Below are 18,984 nucleotides of genomic sequence, written 5' to 3' on the forward strand. Positions count from 1 at the left end.
CACCACATATTCCTCCATATATTATACTACACCACATAATCCTCCATATATTATACTGCACCACATAATCCTCCATATATTATACTACACCACATACTCCTCCATATATTATACTACACCCCATAATCCTCCATATATTATACTGCACCACATACTCCTCCATATATTATACTACACCACATACTCCTCCATATATTATACTACACCACATACTCCTCCATATATTATACTACACCACATACTCCTCCATATATTATACTACACCACATATTCCTCCATATATTATACTACACCACATAATCCTCCATATATTATACTGCACCACATAATCCTCCATATATTATACTGCACCACATAATCCTCCATATATTATACTACACCACATAATCCTCCATATATTATACTACACCACATATTCCTCCATATATTATACTACACCACATACTCCTCCATATATTATACTACACCACATACTCCTCCATATATTATACTACACCACATACTCCTCCATATATTATACTGCACCACATAATCCTCCATATATTATACTGCACCACATACTCCTCCATATATTATACTACACCACATACTCCTCCATATATTATACTACACCACATACTCCTCCATATATTATACTACACCACATACTCCTCCATATATTATACTACACCACATATTCCTCCATATATTATACTACACCACATAATCCTCCATATATTATACTGCACCACATACTCCTCCATATATTATACTACACCACATACTCCTCCATATATTATACTACACCCCATACTCCTCCATATATTATACTACACCCCATACTCCTCCATATATTATACTACACCACATACTCCTCCATATATTATACTACACCACATAATCCTCCATATATTATACTACACCACATACTCCTCCATATATTATACTACACCACATATTTCTTTTTCGCTCCTAATTGGGAGACCCAGACAGTGGGTGTATAGCTACTGCCTCTGGAGGCCGCACAAAGAACTACACTTAAAAGTGTAAGGCCCCTCCCCTTCTGGCTATACACCCCTCCCGTAGGAGTACGGATTCCTCAGTTTTAGCTTTGTGCGCAAGGAGGTCAGACACGCACGCATAGCTCCACTTTTTAGTCAGCAGTAGCTGCTGACTATGTCGGATGGAAGAAAAGAGGGTCTATACAGACTCCCAGCATGCTCCCTTCTCACCCCACTTATGTCGGAGGTGTTTGTAAGGTTGAGGTACCCATTGCGGGTACGGCGGCAGGAGCCCACATGCTGATTCCTTCCCCATCCCTTTTTACAGGGCTCTGGGTGAAGTGGGATTTACCGGTCTCCAGGCACTGAGACCGTGCTCCATCTACAGCCCCTGGAGAAGATGCTGGATGGAGCGGAGTACATCAGGGACATGGCCCTGCTTCCTTAAGGTACTCTGTGTCCCCGTGCATTTGGCGCTCACACCGCAGCATGCTGGGTGTTGTAGTGCGCCGGGGGACATCAGCGCTGCGGCGCCTGTGCCATGGCCTCATTCAGCTTAGCTGAAGCAGGCACACTTATGGGAATCGGCCGCGCCGGCCGCTGGGACTGCGGCACGGCTGGCACTTGTAGTGCGCCGGGGACTTCAGCGCGGCCTGCGCTTTTACGGCGGCCGCGCTGATAACTACAGTCCCCCGGCTTTTGCGGCCTGCTTCCGTTCGTTCCCGCCCCCAGACCTGCCAGTCAGGAGAGGGGCGGGACGCTGCCCACGTCTAGGACTCGGTCGCGCCGGCCGCTGGAACAGCAGCGCGGCTGGCACTTGTAGTGCGCCGGGGACTTCAGCGCGGCCCGCGCTTTTACGGCGGCCGCGCTGATAACTCGAGTCCCCGGCTTTTGCGGCCTGCTTTCGTTCGTTCCCGCCCCCAGACCTGCCAGTCAGGAGAGGGGGCGGGACGCTGGCCAGTGCATCAGCGCTGAGGGCTGGAGTCGTTTTTACATACTCCAGCCCTCACAGTCAGCACAGAGGGGACACTGTTCCCGCACTTTTGTTTGGGAACTCCCACGGACCGCCCCTCTCCACATAAGCCGGCAGCCATTCTTGCTGACACGCTGAGCTGCAGAGGGGAGCCGGGGAGACCCAGACAAGGCATTCTGCAGCCTCTTACCCGCTGTTCAGCGGGCGGTAAGCAGCCCTCAGGGCTCACCCCCTCTTGTGCTCGTAGTATTCTTAGTATTTTGTTGCTACAAATACTTGGTATTACATAGCGCTGGTCGCCCTTTGGCTATAGACTCTCTCACATGCAGAGAGCCAGCAGCATGTCGCCCGTAAAACGCAAGGGTGCCAAGGCACAGACATTATATGCTTCCTGCACCGCATGTGGGACTTTTCTACCGGCAGGCTCCACGGACCCCCATTGTGTGCAGTGCTCGGCCCCTGCGGCGCTTGCACAGTCGGGACCTCTGCTGGACGTGTCCCAGGGTGTACCACCTGTGAATGCTGTCCAGGTGACAGGAACTGAGTTTGCAGCTTTTGCTGACAGAATGTCTCTCACTATGTCACAAATTCTTGACACATTGCGAGCTAGGCCTGTACTTCAGACCACGGACACTGTGCATGTATTGCCCCCTGGTCCCCCTCAGCTCCTAGCTCCGGGACGGGCATCTACACCTCAGGGTGAAGACTCTGACTCGGACGATGGCCCCGGGCAGCCTAAGCGGGCTCGTTATGACGGGCCTTCACATTCATCTCAATGGTCTGGATCCCAGCGGGATGAATCTATGGGTGATGAGGCGGACGTAACTGATCAGGATTCTGATCCTGGGACCGCTCTCAATCTAGATACACCAGATGGTGACGCCATAGTTAATGATCTTATATTTAACATCAATAAGATGTTGAATATTTCCCCACCAGCTCCTCCTGTAGAGGAGTCAGCTTCGCAGCACGAGAGAATCCATTTCAGATACCCTAAGCGTACATTAAGCACTTTTCTGGACCACGCTGACTTCAGAGACGCAATCCAGAAACCCCACGCTTATCCTGAAAGGCGTTTTCCTAAACGACTTAAAGATACACGCTACCCTTTTCCCTCTGAAGTGGTCAAGGGTTGGACCCAGTGTCCAAAAGTGGATCCTCCAATTTCCAGGCTTGCAGCTAGATCCTTGGTTGCTGTTGAAGATGGAGCGGCACTTAAAGATGCCACTGACAGGCAGATGGAGCTCTGGCTGAAATCCATCTATGAAGCGATTGGAGCGTCATTAGCGCCTTCTTTTGCGGCCGTATGGGCACTCCAAGCTATCACGGCCGGGCTTGCGCGAGTCGACTCAGTCACACGTGCATTTGCCCCGCAGGTAGCACCATTGACCTCGCAAATGGCGGCATTCGCGTCGTACGCGATTAATGCTGTTCTGGACGCTACAAGCCGCACGGCAGTGGCGTCAGCCAACTCAGTTGTTTTGCGTAGGGCTCTGTGGTTGAGACATTGGAAAGCAGATTCTCATTCCAAGAAGTGCTTAACCAATTTGCCTTTTTCTCGTGACCGATTGTTTGGAGAGCGTTTGGATGAAATCATCAAACACTCCAAGGGTAAGGACTCTTCCTTACCGCAACACAGACAAAACAAGCCCCAACAGAGGAGGGGTCAGTCTGGTTATCGGTCCTTTCGAGGACAGGGCAGGTCCCAATTCGCCTCGTCAAAAAAGACTCAAAAGGACCAGAGACGTTCAAATTCTTGGAGGTCTCAGTCACGCCCAAAAAGACCAGCCGGAGGAACCGTTGCCAAAACGACGTCCTCCTGACTTGCGGTCTCCGATGCCCACACCCGCGGTCGGTGGGAGGCTGTCCCACTTTGGCGACATTTGGCTAGCAAGCGTCAAGGACCGTTGGGTGAGAGATATTCTATCTCACGGGTACAGGATAGAGTTCAGTTCTCGTCCGCCAACTCGTTTCTTCCGAACTTCTCCACCACCAGACCGAGCCGATGCTCTGTTGCAGGCGGTGGCCGCTCTAAAGGCGGAAGGAGTGGTGACCTCCGTCCCTCTTCAGGAACAGGGTCACGGTTTTTACTCCAATCTGTTTGTGGTCCCAAAAAAGGACGGATCGTATCGTCCCGTCCTGGATCTGAAGTTGCTCAACAGACACGTAAAAGTCAGGAGGTTCCGGATGGAATCCCTACGCTCCGTCATAGCCTCAATGTCTCAGGGAGATTTTCTAGCATCAATAGACATCAAAGATGCGTATCTCCACGTGCCGATTGCACCAGAGCATCAGCGTTTCCTACGTTTCGTCATACACGACGAGCACCTACAGTTCGTACCGTTACCCTTCGGTCTGGCAACAGCCCCCCGGGTCTTCACCAAAGTCATGGCAGCAGTAGTAGCTGTTCTGCACTCGCAGGGTCACTCGGTCATCCCGTATCTAGACGACCTGCTTATAAAGGCATCCTCTCAAGAAGCATGCCAACACAGTCTGAAGGTGGCGCTAGACACTCTCCAGACTTTCGGGTGGATTATCAACTTTCCAAAGTCTCATCTAACCCCGACCCAATCTCTGACTTATCTTGGCATGGAGTTTCATACTCTATCAGCGATAGTGAGGCTTCCACTGGACAAGCAGTGCTCGCTACGGACTGGAGTGCAATCTCTCCTTCAGAGCCAGTCGCACTCACTGAGGCGCCTCATGCATTTCCTAGGAAAGATGGTAGCAGCAATGGAGGCAGTCCCGTTCGCGCAGTTTCATCTGCGCCCTCTCCAATGGGACATTCTGCACCAATGGGATGGGAAATCGACGTCCCTCGACAGGACTGTCTCCCTCTCTCAGACTGCCAAGGACTCTCTACGTTGGTGGCTTCTCCCCAACTCATTGTCACAGGGAAGGTCGTTCCTTCCCCCGTCCTGGGCAGTGGTCACGACAGATGCGAGCCTATCAGGGTGGGGAGCGGTGTTTCTCCACCACAGGGCTCAGGGGACGTGGACTCGGGAAGAGTCCACCTTGCAGATCAATGTTCTGGAAATCAGAGCAATCTATCTTGCCCTGCGAGCCTTCCAACAATGGCTGGTAGGCAAGCAGATTCGGATTCAGTCGGATAATTCCACGGCGGTGGCGTACATCAACCACCAAGGGGGAACACGCAGTCGCCAAGCTTTTCAAGAAGTCCAGCGGATTTTGACGTGGGTGGAAAGCAGAGCGTCCACCATATCTGCAGTTCACATCCCAGGCGTGGAAAACTGGGAAGCGGACTTTCTCAGTCGCCAGGGCATGGACGCAGGAGAATGGTCCCTTCACCCGGACGTGTTTCAACAGATCTGTTGCCGCTGGGGGTCGCCGGACGTCGATCTGATGGCGTCACGGCACAACAACAAGGTCCCAGTTTTCATGGCACGGTCTCACGATCACCGAGCGCTGGCGGCAGACGCCTTGGTTCAGGATTGGTCGCAATTCCGACTCCCCTATGTGTTCCCACCTCTAGCATTGTTACCCAGAGTTCTCCGGAAAATCAAGTCCGACTGCCAGCGAGCCATACTCGTCGCTCCAAATTGGCCAAGAAGGTCGTGGTACCCGGATCTGTGGCATCTCACGGTAGGCCAACCGTGGGCACTACCAGACCGTCCAGATCTGCTGTCTCAAGGGCCGTTTTTCCATCTGAATTCTGCGGCCCTGAACCTGACTGTGTGGCCATTGAGTCCTGGATCCTAGCGGCCTCAGGTTTATCTCAGGGAGTTGTTGCCACAATGAGACAGGCTAGAAAACCATCCTCAGCTAAGATCTATCACAGGACGTGGAAGATATTCTTAGCGTGGTGCTTGGCTCAAGGGTTTTCTCCCTGGCCATTTGCATTGCCAATTTTTCTTTCCTTCCTGCAGTCTGGGTTGGAAAAAGGTTTGTCCCTTAGCTCGCTTAAGGGTCAAGTCTCCGCGTTATCCGTATTCTTTCAGAAGCGCTTGGCACAGCTTTCTAAAGTACGCACGTTTCTCCAAGGAGTTTGTCATATCGTTCCTCCTTACAGACGGCCATTGGAACCCTGGGATCTGAACAAGGTTCTCCTTGCTCTTCAAAAGCCGCCTTTCGAGCCCTTGAAAGAGGTTCCCCTTTCTCGGCTTTCACAAAAGGTAGTTTTTCTTGTAGCGGTCACATCTCTTCGAAGAGTGTCCGAGCTGGCGGCGTTATCTTGCAAATCTCCCTTCCTGGTGTTTCACCAAGACAAGGTAGTACTGCGTCCAATTCCAGAGTTTTCTCCCAAGGTGGTTTCTTCCTTTCATCTCAATCAGGATATCACTTTGCCATCTTTGTGTCCGCATCCAGTTCACCAATTTGAAAAGGGTTTACATCTGTTGGACCTGGTGAGAGCACTCAGGATTTACATTTCTCGCACGGCGCCTCTACGCCGTTCGGATGCGCTCTTTGTCCTAGTCGCTGGTCAGCATAAGGGATCGCAAGCTTCCAAATCCACCCTGGCGCGGTGGATCAAGGAACCAATTCTTCACACATACCGTTCTGCTGGGCTTCAGATTCCATCTGGACTGAAGGCCCATTCTACCAGAGCCGTTGGTGCGTCCTGGGCGTTGAGGCATCAGGCTACGGCTCAGCAAGTGTGCCAGGCGGCTACCTGGTCGAGTCTGCACACGTTTACCAAACACTATCAAGTGCATACCTACGCTTCGGCAGACGCCAGCCTAGGTAGACGGGTCCTTCAGGCGGCGGTGGCCCACCTGTAGGAAGAGGCTGTATGACAGCCCGTTCATGTGGTATCTTTTTACCCACCCAGGGACTGCTTTTGGACGTCCCACTGTCTGGGTCTCCCAATTAGGAGCGAAAAAGAAGAAGGGAATTTTGTTTACTTACCGTAAATTCCTTTTCTTCTAGCTCCAATTGGGAGACCCAGCACCCGCCCTATCTGTTTTTAGGGTTTCGTTTTTTCGGGTGCACATGTTGTTCACGTTGTTTCTTAAGTTCTCCGATCTAGTTATCGGATTGAATTTGTTTTTGAAACTGTTATTGGCTTTCCTCCTTCTTGCTTTGGTACTAAAACTGAGGAATCCGTACTCCTACGGGAGGGTGTATAGCCAGAAGGGGAGGGGCCTTACACTTTTAAGTGTAGTTCTTTGTGCGGCCTCCAGAGGCAGTAGCTATACACCCACTGTCTGGGTCTCCCAATTGGAGCTAGAAGAAAAGGAATTTACGGTAAGTAAACAAAATTCCCTTCTCCTCCATATATTATACTACACCACATACTCCTCCATATATTATACTACACCACATACTCCTCCATATATTATACTACACCACATACTCCTCCATATATTATACTACACCACATACTCCTCCATATATTATACTACACCACATACTCCTCCATATATTATACTACACCACATACTCCTCCATATATTATACTACACCACATACTCCTCCATATATTATACTACACCACATACTCCTCCATATATTATACTGCACCACATACTCCTCCATATATTATACTACACCACATACTCCTCCATATATTATACTACACCACATATTCCTCCATATATTATACTACACCACATACTCCTCCATATATTATACTACACCACATAATCCTCCATATATTATACTACACCACATACTCCTCCATATATTATACTACACCACATATTCCTCCATATATTATACTACACCACATACTCCTCCATATATTATACTGCACCACATAATCCTCCATATATTATACTACACCACATACTCCTCCATATATTATACTACACCACATACTCCTCCATATATTATACTACACCACATACTCTTCCATATATTATACTACACCACATAATCCTCCATATATTATACTACACCACATAATCCTCCATATATTATACTGCACCACATACTCCTCCATATATTATACTACACCACATACTCCTCCATATATTATACTACACCACATACTCCTCCATATATTATACTACACCACATACTCCTCCATATATTATACTACACCACATACTCCTCCATATATTATACTACACCACATAATCCTCCATATATTATACTACACCACATAGTCCTCCATATATTATACTACACCACATACTCCTCCATATATTATACTACACCACATATTCCTCCATATATTATACTACACCACATATTCCTCCATATATTATACTACACCACATAATCCTCCATATATTATACTACACCACATACTCCTCCATATATTATACTACACCACATAGTCCTCCATATATTATACTACACCACATACTCCTCCATATATTATACTACACCACATACTCCTCCATATATTATACTGCACCACATAATCCTCCATATATTATACTGCACCACATACTCCTCCATATATTATACTACACCCCATACTCCTCCATATATTATACTGCACCACATACTCCTCCATATATTATACTACACCACATACTCCTCCATATATTATACTACACCACATACTCCTCCATATATTATACTACACCACATACTCCTCCATATATTATACTACACCACATAATCCTCCATATATTATACTACACCACATACTCCTCCATATATTATACTACACCACATACTCCTCCATATATTATACTACACCACATAATCCTCCATATATTATACTACACCACATACTCCTCCATATATTATACTACACCACATAATCCTCCATATATTATACTGCACCACATAATCCTCCATATATTATACTACACCACATACTCCTCCATATATTATACTACACCACATAATCCTCCATATATTATACTACACCACATAATCCTCCATATATTATACTACACCACATAATCCTCCATATATTATACTACACCACATAATCCTCCATATATTATACTGCACCACATAATCCTCCATATATTATACTGCACCACATAATCCTCCATATATTATACTGCACCACATAATCCTCCATATATTATACTGCACCACATAATCCTCCATATATTATACTACACCACATAATCCTCCATATATTATACTACACCACATAATCCTCCATATATTATACTACACCACATAATCCTCCATATATTATACTGCACCACATACTCCTCCATATATTATACTGCACCACATAATCCTCCATATATTATACTGCACCACATAGTCCTCCATATATTATACTGCACCACATACTCCTCCATATATTATACTGCACCACATAATCCTCCATATATTATACTACACCACATAGTCCTCCATATATTATACTGCACCACATACTCCTCCATATATTATACTACACCACATACTCCTCCATATATTATACTACACCACATAATCCTCCATATATTATACTACACCACATAGTCCTCCATATATTATACTACACCACATACTCCTCCATATATTATACTGCACCACATAATCCTCCATATATTATACTGCACCACATAATCCTCCATATATTATACTGCACCACATAATCCTCCATATATTATACTGCACCACATAATCCTCCATATATTATACTGCACCACATATTCCTCCATATATTATACTGCACCACATATTCCTCCATATATTATACTGCACCACATAATCCTCCATATATTATACTGCACCACATAATCCTCCATATATTATACTGCACCACATAATCCTCCATATATTATACTGCACCACATATTCCTCCATATATTATACTGCACCACATAATCCTCCATATATTATACTGCACCACATAATCCTCCATATATTATACTGCACCACATATTCCTCCATATATTATACTGCACCACATAATCCTCCATATATTATACTACACCACATATTCCTCCATATATTATACTGCACCACATAATCCTCCATATATTATACTGCACCACATAATCCTCCATATATTATACTACACCACATAATCCTCCATATATTGTACTGCACCACATAATCCTCCATATATTATACTGCACCACCATAGTCCTCCATATATTATACTGCACCCCATACAGCCTGCACCCCATATCACACAACTACACCCCCATATGTCACACACCCTGCTCCCCATACAGCCTGCACCCCCATATCACACACACTACACCCCCATATCTCACACACCCTGCTCCCCATACAGCCTACACCCCCCATATCACACACTACACCCCCATATCTCACACACCCTGCTCCTCATACAGCCTGCACCCCATATCACACACACTACACCCCCATATGTCACACACCCTGCTCCCCATACAGCCTGCACCCCATATCACACACTCCACCCCCATATGTCACACCCTGCTCCCCATACAGCCTGCACCCCCAAATCACACACTACACCCCCATATCTCACACACCCTGCTCCCCATACAGCCTACACCCCCCATATCTCACACACCCTGCTCCCCAAACAGCCTGCACCCCTATATCACACACTACACCCCCATATCTCACACACCCTGCTCCCCATACAGCCTGCACCCCCCAGATCACACACACTACACCCCCATATCTCACACACCCTGCTCCCCATACAGCCTGCACCCCCATATCATACACACTACACCCCCACATCTCACACAGCCTGCACCCCCCAGATCACACACACTACACACCCCCATATCTCACACACCCTGCCCACATATCTCACCCTGCCTGTACCCCAACTTACCCCTCTCAAACACTCTGCACCCTCCACATCCTTCTGTCACAGTCTGCAGCCCTCACATGCCCCTCACCCTGCAGCCCCTCCCCTCATGTCCCCTCTTTTCTTATTACCAGTCATCATGTGTCCAAATCTCCGTCAGGATTCAGTATCTTTGCTTTCTGCCCGGCCTCCTGTGTCTCCTCCCACACAGTCACATGGGCGTGACGTCATCGCAGGTCCTGCAGGATGGATTATTCCGTCTTTTGTGCAGGTCTCTCCTGCGCTGCTGCAGCTCAGACACGGCTGGTGCCTCTCCAGGTCAGGGGCCCCTCTACTGACACTGGGCCCCCCTGACTCACAGGCCGGCCCCCTGACGGTCGCATTGTCGGCCACTACACAGGGGCACTACACATAGGGGCCCGGCAGCCGGCTCTGCAGAGCGGCTGCCGGGCCCCTATGTGTACTAGTGCCGCTGTGTAGTGGCCGGCCTGTGAGTCAGGGGAGCCCAGTGTCAGTAGAGGGGCGGCTCACTTCTCCTCGTTCCCCCGCTGATCCGGTCTCCTCGGCGCGTCGTCCATTGCTGTCGCTCGCTCTGACCTCTCAGCAGGCGCGCAGTGATGACGTCACCGCGGTCCTCTGCAAAGCTGTCAGAACGCCGACAGTCACAGCGGGGAGAATGATAAGAGAGGGAGCGCGCTGCTCACTCCCTCATCATTGCTCTCAATTGTATCGGCACCTGCGATGCCGATGCAATTGAAAGCGCGATCCTCGGCGGGGGGCGGTGACAGCGCAGCCACCGGGCCCCCCTGAGTAGCGGTGCGCCACTCCTGCCACCGTGAGTGGGCCCCCCCGGCAGCTCAGGGCCCCGGCATTTGACCGGGTTTGCCGGGTGCTGGCGCCGGCCCTGCCTGTATGCGTATGCCTGTATGCGTATGCCTGTATGCGTATGCCTGTATGCGTATGCCTGTATGCGTATGCCTGTATGCGTATGCCTGTATGCGTGCGTATGCCTGTATGTGTATGCCTGTATGCGTGCGTATGCCCGTATGTGTATGCCTGTATGTGTGCGTACAGCCTGTATGCGTGCGTATGCCCGTATGTGTATGCCTGTATGTGTATGCCTGTATGTGTGCGTATGCCCGTATGTGTATGCCTGTATGCGTGCGTATGCCCGTATGTGTATGCCTGTATGCGTGCGTATGCCCGTATGTGTATGCCCGTATGTGTATGCCTGTATGTGTATGCCCGTATGTGTATGCCTGTATGCGTGCGTATGCCCGTATGTGTATGCCTGTATGCGTGCGTATGCCCGTATGTGTATGCCCGTATGTGTATGCCTGTATGTGTATGCCTGTATGTGTGCGTATGCCCGTATGTGTATGCCTGTATGCGTGCGTATGCCCGTATGTGTATGCCTGTATGTGTATGCCTGTATGCGTGCGTATGCCTGTATGTGTATGCCTGTATGCGTGCGTATGCCCGTATGTGTATGCCTGTATGCGTGCGTATGCCCGTATGTATGCCTGTATGTGTGCGTACAGCCTGTATGCCCGTATGTGTATGCCTGTATGTGTATGCCCGTATGTGTGCGTACAGCCTGTATGCGTGCGTATGCCCGTATGTGTATGCCCGTATGTGTATGCCCGTATGTGTATGCCCGTATGTGTATGCCCGTATGTGTGCGTACAGCCTGTATGCGTGCGTATGCCCATATTATCAAAGTTAGGCAAATTACAAGCACTCGCTTCTGGTCATTACATGGTGGCCTACACCTGGGGTGGGTGAGCAGTGAGCATCAAAAACACAGGATAATGTGGCACAAAAAGCGGGATCCGTTCTCGTCTCCTGGGATTGTTTCTTCCACACTGGGGGTGTCTCATCAGTGGACGTCACGTTTATTCTATTGTCTGTAAATGATATTGAATGCCAAACATGAGTGACACCATGCCTCATTTCTTTTCACAGCCAGGAAAGCTGACAGAAGCTTTTAAATACTTTCTTCAAGGAATGGGATACAGTAAGTCCAGCTCTGCTAGGTCTTGGGAGGGTGGTGGCGTCTCTGCAGGGTGGTGGCCCCTCACCTGTGGGTCTCGTGAAGGTGGAGGCCCCTGGCCCTCAGGGTCTCAGGAGGATGGCTGCCCCTGGCACACAGGTCTCAGGAGGGTGGAGGTTCCTGGCCTGCAGGTCTTGGGAGAGTGGAGGTTCCTGGCCCTCAGGTCTCGGGAGGGTGGAGGTTTTTGGCCCTCAGGTCTCGGGAGGGTGGAGACCCCTGGCCCACAGGTCTCAGGAGGGTGGAGATTCCTGGCCCTCGTGTCTCGTGAGGGGGTGGAGGTCTATGGCCCTTGGGAGGGTGGTGGCCTCTATCCTGTGGGTCTTGGGAGGGTGACGACCCCTGGTCCGTGGTTCTTGGGAGCTTGGAGGTCCCTGGCCCTCAGGTCTCAGGAGGGTGGCGGCCCCTGGCTCACAGGTCTCGGGAGGCTTGGAGGTTCCTGGCCCTCGGGAGGATGGAAGCCTCTAGCTTGTAGGTCTTGAAAGGGTGACGACCCCTAGTCCATGGATCTCGAGAGGATGGAGGTCCCTGGCCCGTGGGTCTCAGGAGGGTGAATGTTCCTGGCCCTCGGGTTTCGGGGGTGGGGGGGTGGCCCCTGGCCCACAGGTCTCGGGAGGATGAAGCTTCCTGGCCCGTGGATCTCGGGAGGGTGGAGGTTCCTGGCCCGTGGTCTTGGGAGGGTGGCGGCCCCTGGCCCACAGTTCTCGGGAGGATGGAGATTCCTGGCCCCCGCGTCTCTGGAGGGGGAGGTCCCTGGCCCGCGGGTCCCAGGAGGGTTTGTCTGGACACATTCCATCTGTCTTTTGGCCATCCTCCTGGTGTTCGTCTCCTCAGTCATGTGTCTCTGATTTCTCCTGTGTGTCTCCCCACCTCTTTATCTTGGTCTGCACTCTCTTCCTCTGTCCTCACCTGGACTCTGGCATCTCTGAGTCTCTATATTCTCTATATGGTGATAGCAGCTTATTGGTATTTGTTGTCTCAATGTCACATTTCTGTGTCTTCTCCCCTCCTCATCACTCTCCATGGACTCTTCACCCCCTTCCCCGGCTTCTTTCCTTGTCTTTTCCCCCCAGTTGCCTCCTTGAAGGATCGGAGACAGAGTGCCAGTGCAGGTATTCCATCACACCGTCGTCTGAATAGATTGCATGCTCCTCGGTTTAGTGCACACCTCTGAATGCTCCACCTGGGCTGCTTCTCCCTCCTGGATTATCCTCCTGCCACACACGCCATCAGCTTCTTCCACACATAGTTATGTGCAAAATAATTGCAGTCCAACATCAGTAACGTGTTTACTGCTCGGTCAGAAAGAACATACAGCATGGAAAAATCATGACTAGGTGTAGGCAAGACATGGACAACCACCAGAATCAGCAGTTATGGCCTGCGCGCTGCTGACTGGCTCCTGTAATGACAGCGGGTGTACTAATTAATAGCAGAGTTCAATTAGTGAGGGCACTCATTATGTGACGAAACAGGTGTCAATTATTACCCTTAATTAAAGGAGGGCTCGTGTCGAACCTTCTGGTTTTAGGCCTCACTCAGTGAGTGAAATGGGTCGTTCCAGACGTTGAAGAGAAGGAGACAGAACTTTGATCAAGAAGTTGATTGGAGAAAGGAAAATGTATAAAGTGCAGAAAAGAACGGACTGCTCCGAAGATTTCCAATGCTTCAAATGGCAAACAAAACCCGAAACACGTGGCAGAAAAAGAAACCCAACCATCCGAGCGTCCGTTCATCAGCTCCAAGGAGATGACAGAAGATCCTCAGTTACCCGAGAGTCCTGCAGCCATCAGAAGACACCGATGTGCAGACAAACTGCAAGAAACTCTGGGAAAGAAGCAACCAAGGATCAGTTCCAAGGAGATGACAGAAGATCCTCAGTTACCCGAGAGTCCTGCAGCCATCAGAAGACACCGATGTGCAGACAAACTGCAAGAAACTCTGGGAAAGAAGCAACCAAGGATCAGCTCCAAGGAGATGACAGAAGATCCTCAGTTACCCGAGAGTCCTGCAGCCATCAGAAGACACCGATGTGCAGACAAACTGCAAGAAACTCTGGGAAAGAAGCAACCAAGGATCAGCTCCAAGGAGATGACACAAGATCCTCAGTTACCCGAGAGTCCTGCAGCCATCAGAAGACACCGACGTACAGACAAACTGCAAGAAACTCTGGGAAAGAAGCAACCAAGGATCAGCTCCAAGGAGATGACACAAGATCCTCAGTTACCCGAGAGTCCTGCAGCCATCAGAAGACACCGACGTACAGACAAACTGCAAGAAACTCTGGGAAAGAAGCAACCAAGGATCAGCTCCAAGGAGATGACACAAGATCCTCAGTTACCCGAGAGTCCTGCAGCCATCAGAAGACACCGACGTACAGACAAACTGCAAGAAACTCTGGGAAAGAAGCAACCAAGGATCAGCTCCAAGGAGATGACACAAGATCCTCAGTTACCCGAGAGTCCTGCAGCCATCAGAAGACACCGACGTACAGACAAACTGCAAGAAACTCTGGGAAAGAAGCAACCAAGGATCAGCTCCAAGGAGATGACACAAGATCCTCAGTTACCCGAGAGTCCTGCAGCCATCAGAAGACACCGATGTGCAGACAAACTGCAAGAAACTCTGGGAAAGAAGCAACCAAGGATCAGCTCCAAGGAGATGACACAAGATCCTCAGTTACCCGAGAGTCCTGCAGCCATCAGAAGACACCGATGTGAAGACAACTGCAAGAAACCCTGGTAAAGAAGCAACCAAGGATCAGCTCCAAGGAGATGACACAAGATCCTCAGTTACCCGAGAGTCCTGCAGCCATCAGAAGACACCGACGTACAGACAAACTGCAAGAAACCCTAAACCCTTGGAAAGAAGCATCCAATGATTGGCTCCAAGGAGATGACAGAAGATCCTCAGTTACCCGAGAGTCCTGCAGCCATCCGAAGACACCGATGTGACGACAACTGTCTGCAAGAAACCCTCGGAGAGAACCATCTCTGGAAAAAGAGGCCTGCAGAAAAAGATTGCCAAAGAACACATTGACCGGCCTAAAGAGAAGAGGCGCCACATTGTATGGACAGATGAGAAGATGGTTCTTATTGGGTCTAAAGCTGCACACAGGTTGTGAGACCACCCAGAGACACTGCAAAGGCTGGAAAACATGGAGGGGCCAGCAGAATGGCAGGGCGTTTTTCCCATTCACGCTGAATGTGCCATACAGGAGGACCACTCAGCCACAGGGTGGTGACTTGTACGGGAGTGCACGCCAGCTCACGTATCTGAGGAAGATCTGCAGGTACACACAGAACATGCACGTCCTGGAAGATCTGTAGGTACATGCATGCCCCGGAAGATCTACAGGCACACGCAGAACATGCACACCCCGGAAATCTGCAGGCACACGCAGCACATGCATGCCCGGAAGATCTGCAGGCACACGCAGCACATGCACACCCCGGAAGATTTCCAGGCACACGCAGAACATGCACACCCCGGAAATGTGCAGGCACACGCAGAACATGCACACCCCGGAAATGTGCAGGCACACGCAGCACATGCACACCCCGGAAGATTTGCAGGCACACGCAGAACATGCACACCCCGGAAATCTGCAGGCACACGCAGCACATGCACACCCTGGTGCGGTGCCTTATTTAGCACAATGTTACTCAGGTATCACAAGTGCTACATAGGTCTGCAGGTGGTCCTCATACTGCACAAGACACTTATATTAGCTCCAGGACCCCACATGGGAATATTTACTGCCCCTTAACAGCACAAAATACCCAGAGTCAGTTCATCTGTAGCGAGTCCCCGGACCCTGGAGGTCCTAGATCATGGACACCTGGGGTAGCCTCACATGGCTCTTCATGCCATAGGAAAGATATTGAGAAACAAGACCGGCATGCCGACCAAAGGACTACACGTCCCAGAGGAGGCTGGCTGCCTGGCCTTAGAGTAGGGGGTGGCAGCCCAGCCTCCTCTACCCCACGCCCCACTGCAGCCATTGCTTTCCCATAGCCATGCATGGGAGGTTGAAGCTTTCCGCCTGTTCCCTTGTATCAGATCTCCTCTGTAACCTGAGACGTTGATGTTTCTGCGGCATCTCCCCTTGGATCTGCTCTTTGTCAATGCTCAGCTGCTGCTTCTGAATTTTGACCTCTTTTCTCTTTTTCTGTAGTGCCCTCAGCCAGTATGACCCGACTCGCCCGATCTCGCACAGCGTCACTCACCAGTGCCAGTTCTGTGGATGGAGGTCGCCCCAGGCCTTGCACTCAGTCCGAGAGCAGCGAGGGCATCGGTCAGATCAACCACACCATGGAAGTGTCCTGCTGAAGACCCTGGAGCAGTTCCTTACTACCCCTCCTCTTGCCCACTCATTACCCATATCTTCTTTACTGGTTTCTCTTCCTGCACCCCGCCCCTTTAAACAGCGTCTGGCGTTTTTTGGGGAAAAAAAATACCAGAGTGACAGTAGTTAATAATCATCTGGTGTGTGCTCCTCCCGCTCCCCTGTGACTGGATGTGACACGTGGGTAACAACAGATCAGACCAGTGGTGACTGAAGAATGAGGGGTGACCCGGACGACTAGAGAAGATCCCAGGAAGGTGACCCGGACAACTAGAGAAGATCCCATAGAGGTGACCCAGATGACTAAAGAAGTTCCCATAGAGGTGACCCGAATGACTGTAGGGGATCCCATAGAGGTGACCAGGATGACTACAGAAGATCCCATAGAGGTGACCCGAATGACTGTAGGGCATCCCATAGAGGTGACCCGGACGACTAGAGAAGATCCCATAGAGGTGACCAGGATGACTACAGGAGATCCCATAGAGGTGACCAGGACGACTAGAGAAGATCCCATAGAGGTGACCCGGACGACTAGAGAAGATCCCATAGAGGTGACCAGGATGACTACAGGAGATCCCATAGAGGTGACCAGGACGACTAGAGAAGATCCCATAGAGGTGACCCGGACGACTAGAGAAGATCCCATAGAGGTGACCAGGATGACTACAGGAGATCCCATAGAGGTGACCAGGACGACTTCAGAAGATCCCGTAGAGGTGACCAGGACGACTACAGAATATCCCGTAGAGGTGACCAGGACGACTACAGAATATCCCGTAGAGGTGACCAGGACGACTACAGAATATCCCGTAGAGGTGACCAGGACGACTACAGAATATCCCATAGAGATGACTAGGACGACTACAGAAGATCCCGTAGAGGTGACCAGGACGACCTTAGGAGATCCAGTAGAGGTTTCCCGGATGATTGTAGAGGATCCCATAGAAGTGACCTGGGTGATTGTAGATGTTTCTATAGACGTGATCTATGGATTGGATCAGCAGTGTATGACTGATGCATGTATCTCCGGGTTCCAGCAGGAAATTGCAGTATGGCTTCTTCACTGATGTGGGGGGGTTCAGTGAGAAGACGCATCCTGATGAATGTCTGTGAGTGGAGTCGAGGGTGAGGGGTTCGTCTGTGTCCCATCAGCCCAATCTCCTGATTTCCAGTTGTGTCATGTGTCCCGCGCTGTCATTGTGCCGTGTCTCCTCTCCCATCTGCGTCTCTCGCTCCTCGGACGGAGCGGGGGTAATGAATCCTGTCTGTAAGCTGTGACTGTTCTCACCTTCTCATTTTGGACCTGTCTTGTGGTGTGGATGCTTGTCGCTGCATTAAAGCCATCACTACTTATATGTCATGATAGTAATGGATGAATACAACAAACCTCAATAAAATGGTAACTCTGCCGTGTCTGCGTCATTCTGTGACTGAGACTGCATCACTGCGCCCCCCCTGTCTGCTGCGCCCCCCCCCTGTCTGCTGCGCCCCCCCCTGTCTGCTGCGCCCCCCCTGTCTGCTGCGCCCCCCCTGTCTGCTGCGCCCCCCCTGTCTGCTGCGCCCCCCCTGTCTGCTGCGCCCCCCCCTGTCTGCTGCGCCCCCCCCTGTCTGCAGCCCCCCCCGTCTGCAGCGCCGCCCCCTCCCCCCGTCTGCTGCTCCCCTCCCCCCATCTGTTGCGCGCAGGAAGCGCTTTCCATTGCTTAACCCTTTAGTTTTCCCATCACTTTTGTTGCACGGCCCCCACCGTACAAAGTCGTCTTTTTTGCTGTAGTTTTGATGTCGCCATGCATTTTAATATACAATGTACCAGGAAACTGAAAGACATCCCAACTGCAGTGAAATTGTGAAAACTGCAATTCCACATTGGTTTTTGGTGGTTGTTTGTCGTCCTTGTGGAGATACGAGGGTCAGTGGGTGCTCTCGTCCTCTGGCCTGGCTCTCTAGTAGCGGAGATATGAGGGTCAGTGGGTGCTCTCATCCTCTGGCCTGGCTCTCTAGTAGTGGAGACGC

The 18,984-nt window shown here is 50.2% G+C and overlaps 1 protein-coding gene across 2 annotated transcripts; it reads left to right on the top strand.

The window, feature by feature from the left end:
* The first annotated feature begins 12,530 nt into the window (after positions 1–12,530).
* On the top strand, positions 12,531–18,383 carry LOC142269190 (uncharacterized). 2 transcript variants are annotated; one of them, XM_075332379.1, is made up of 3 exons: positions 12,531–12,590; positions 13,697–13,735; positions 16,801–18,383. In XM_075332379.1, the coding sequence occupies exon 3, from the start codon at positions 17,271–17,273 to the stop codon at positions 18,039–18,041; it is 771 nt and encodes a 256-aa protein (XP_075188494.1). In that variant the 5' UTR covers positions 12,531–12,590; positions 13,697–13,735; positions 16,801–17,270; the 3' UTR covers positions 18,042–18,383. The 2 variants fall into 2 exon arrangements, with proteins under 2 accessions (XP_075188494.1, XP_075188495.1); XM_075332380.1 differs by lacking the exon at positions 13,697–13,735 and having other exon boundaries at positions 12,533–12,590.
* Positions 18,384–18,984: the final 601 nt, after the last annotated feature.

Source organism: Anomaloglossus baeobatrachus, unplaced genomic scaffold (assembly GCF_048569485.1).
Source record: "Anomaloglossus baeobatrachus isolate aAnoBae1 unplaced genomic scaffold, aAnoBae1.hap1 Scaffold_3142, whole genome shotgun sequence".
NCBI lineage: Eukaryota > Metazoa > Chordata > Amphibia > Anura > Aromobatidae > Anomaloglossus > Anomaloglossus baeobatrachus.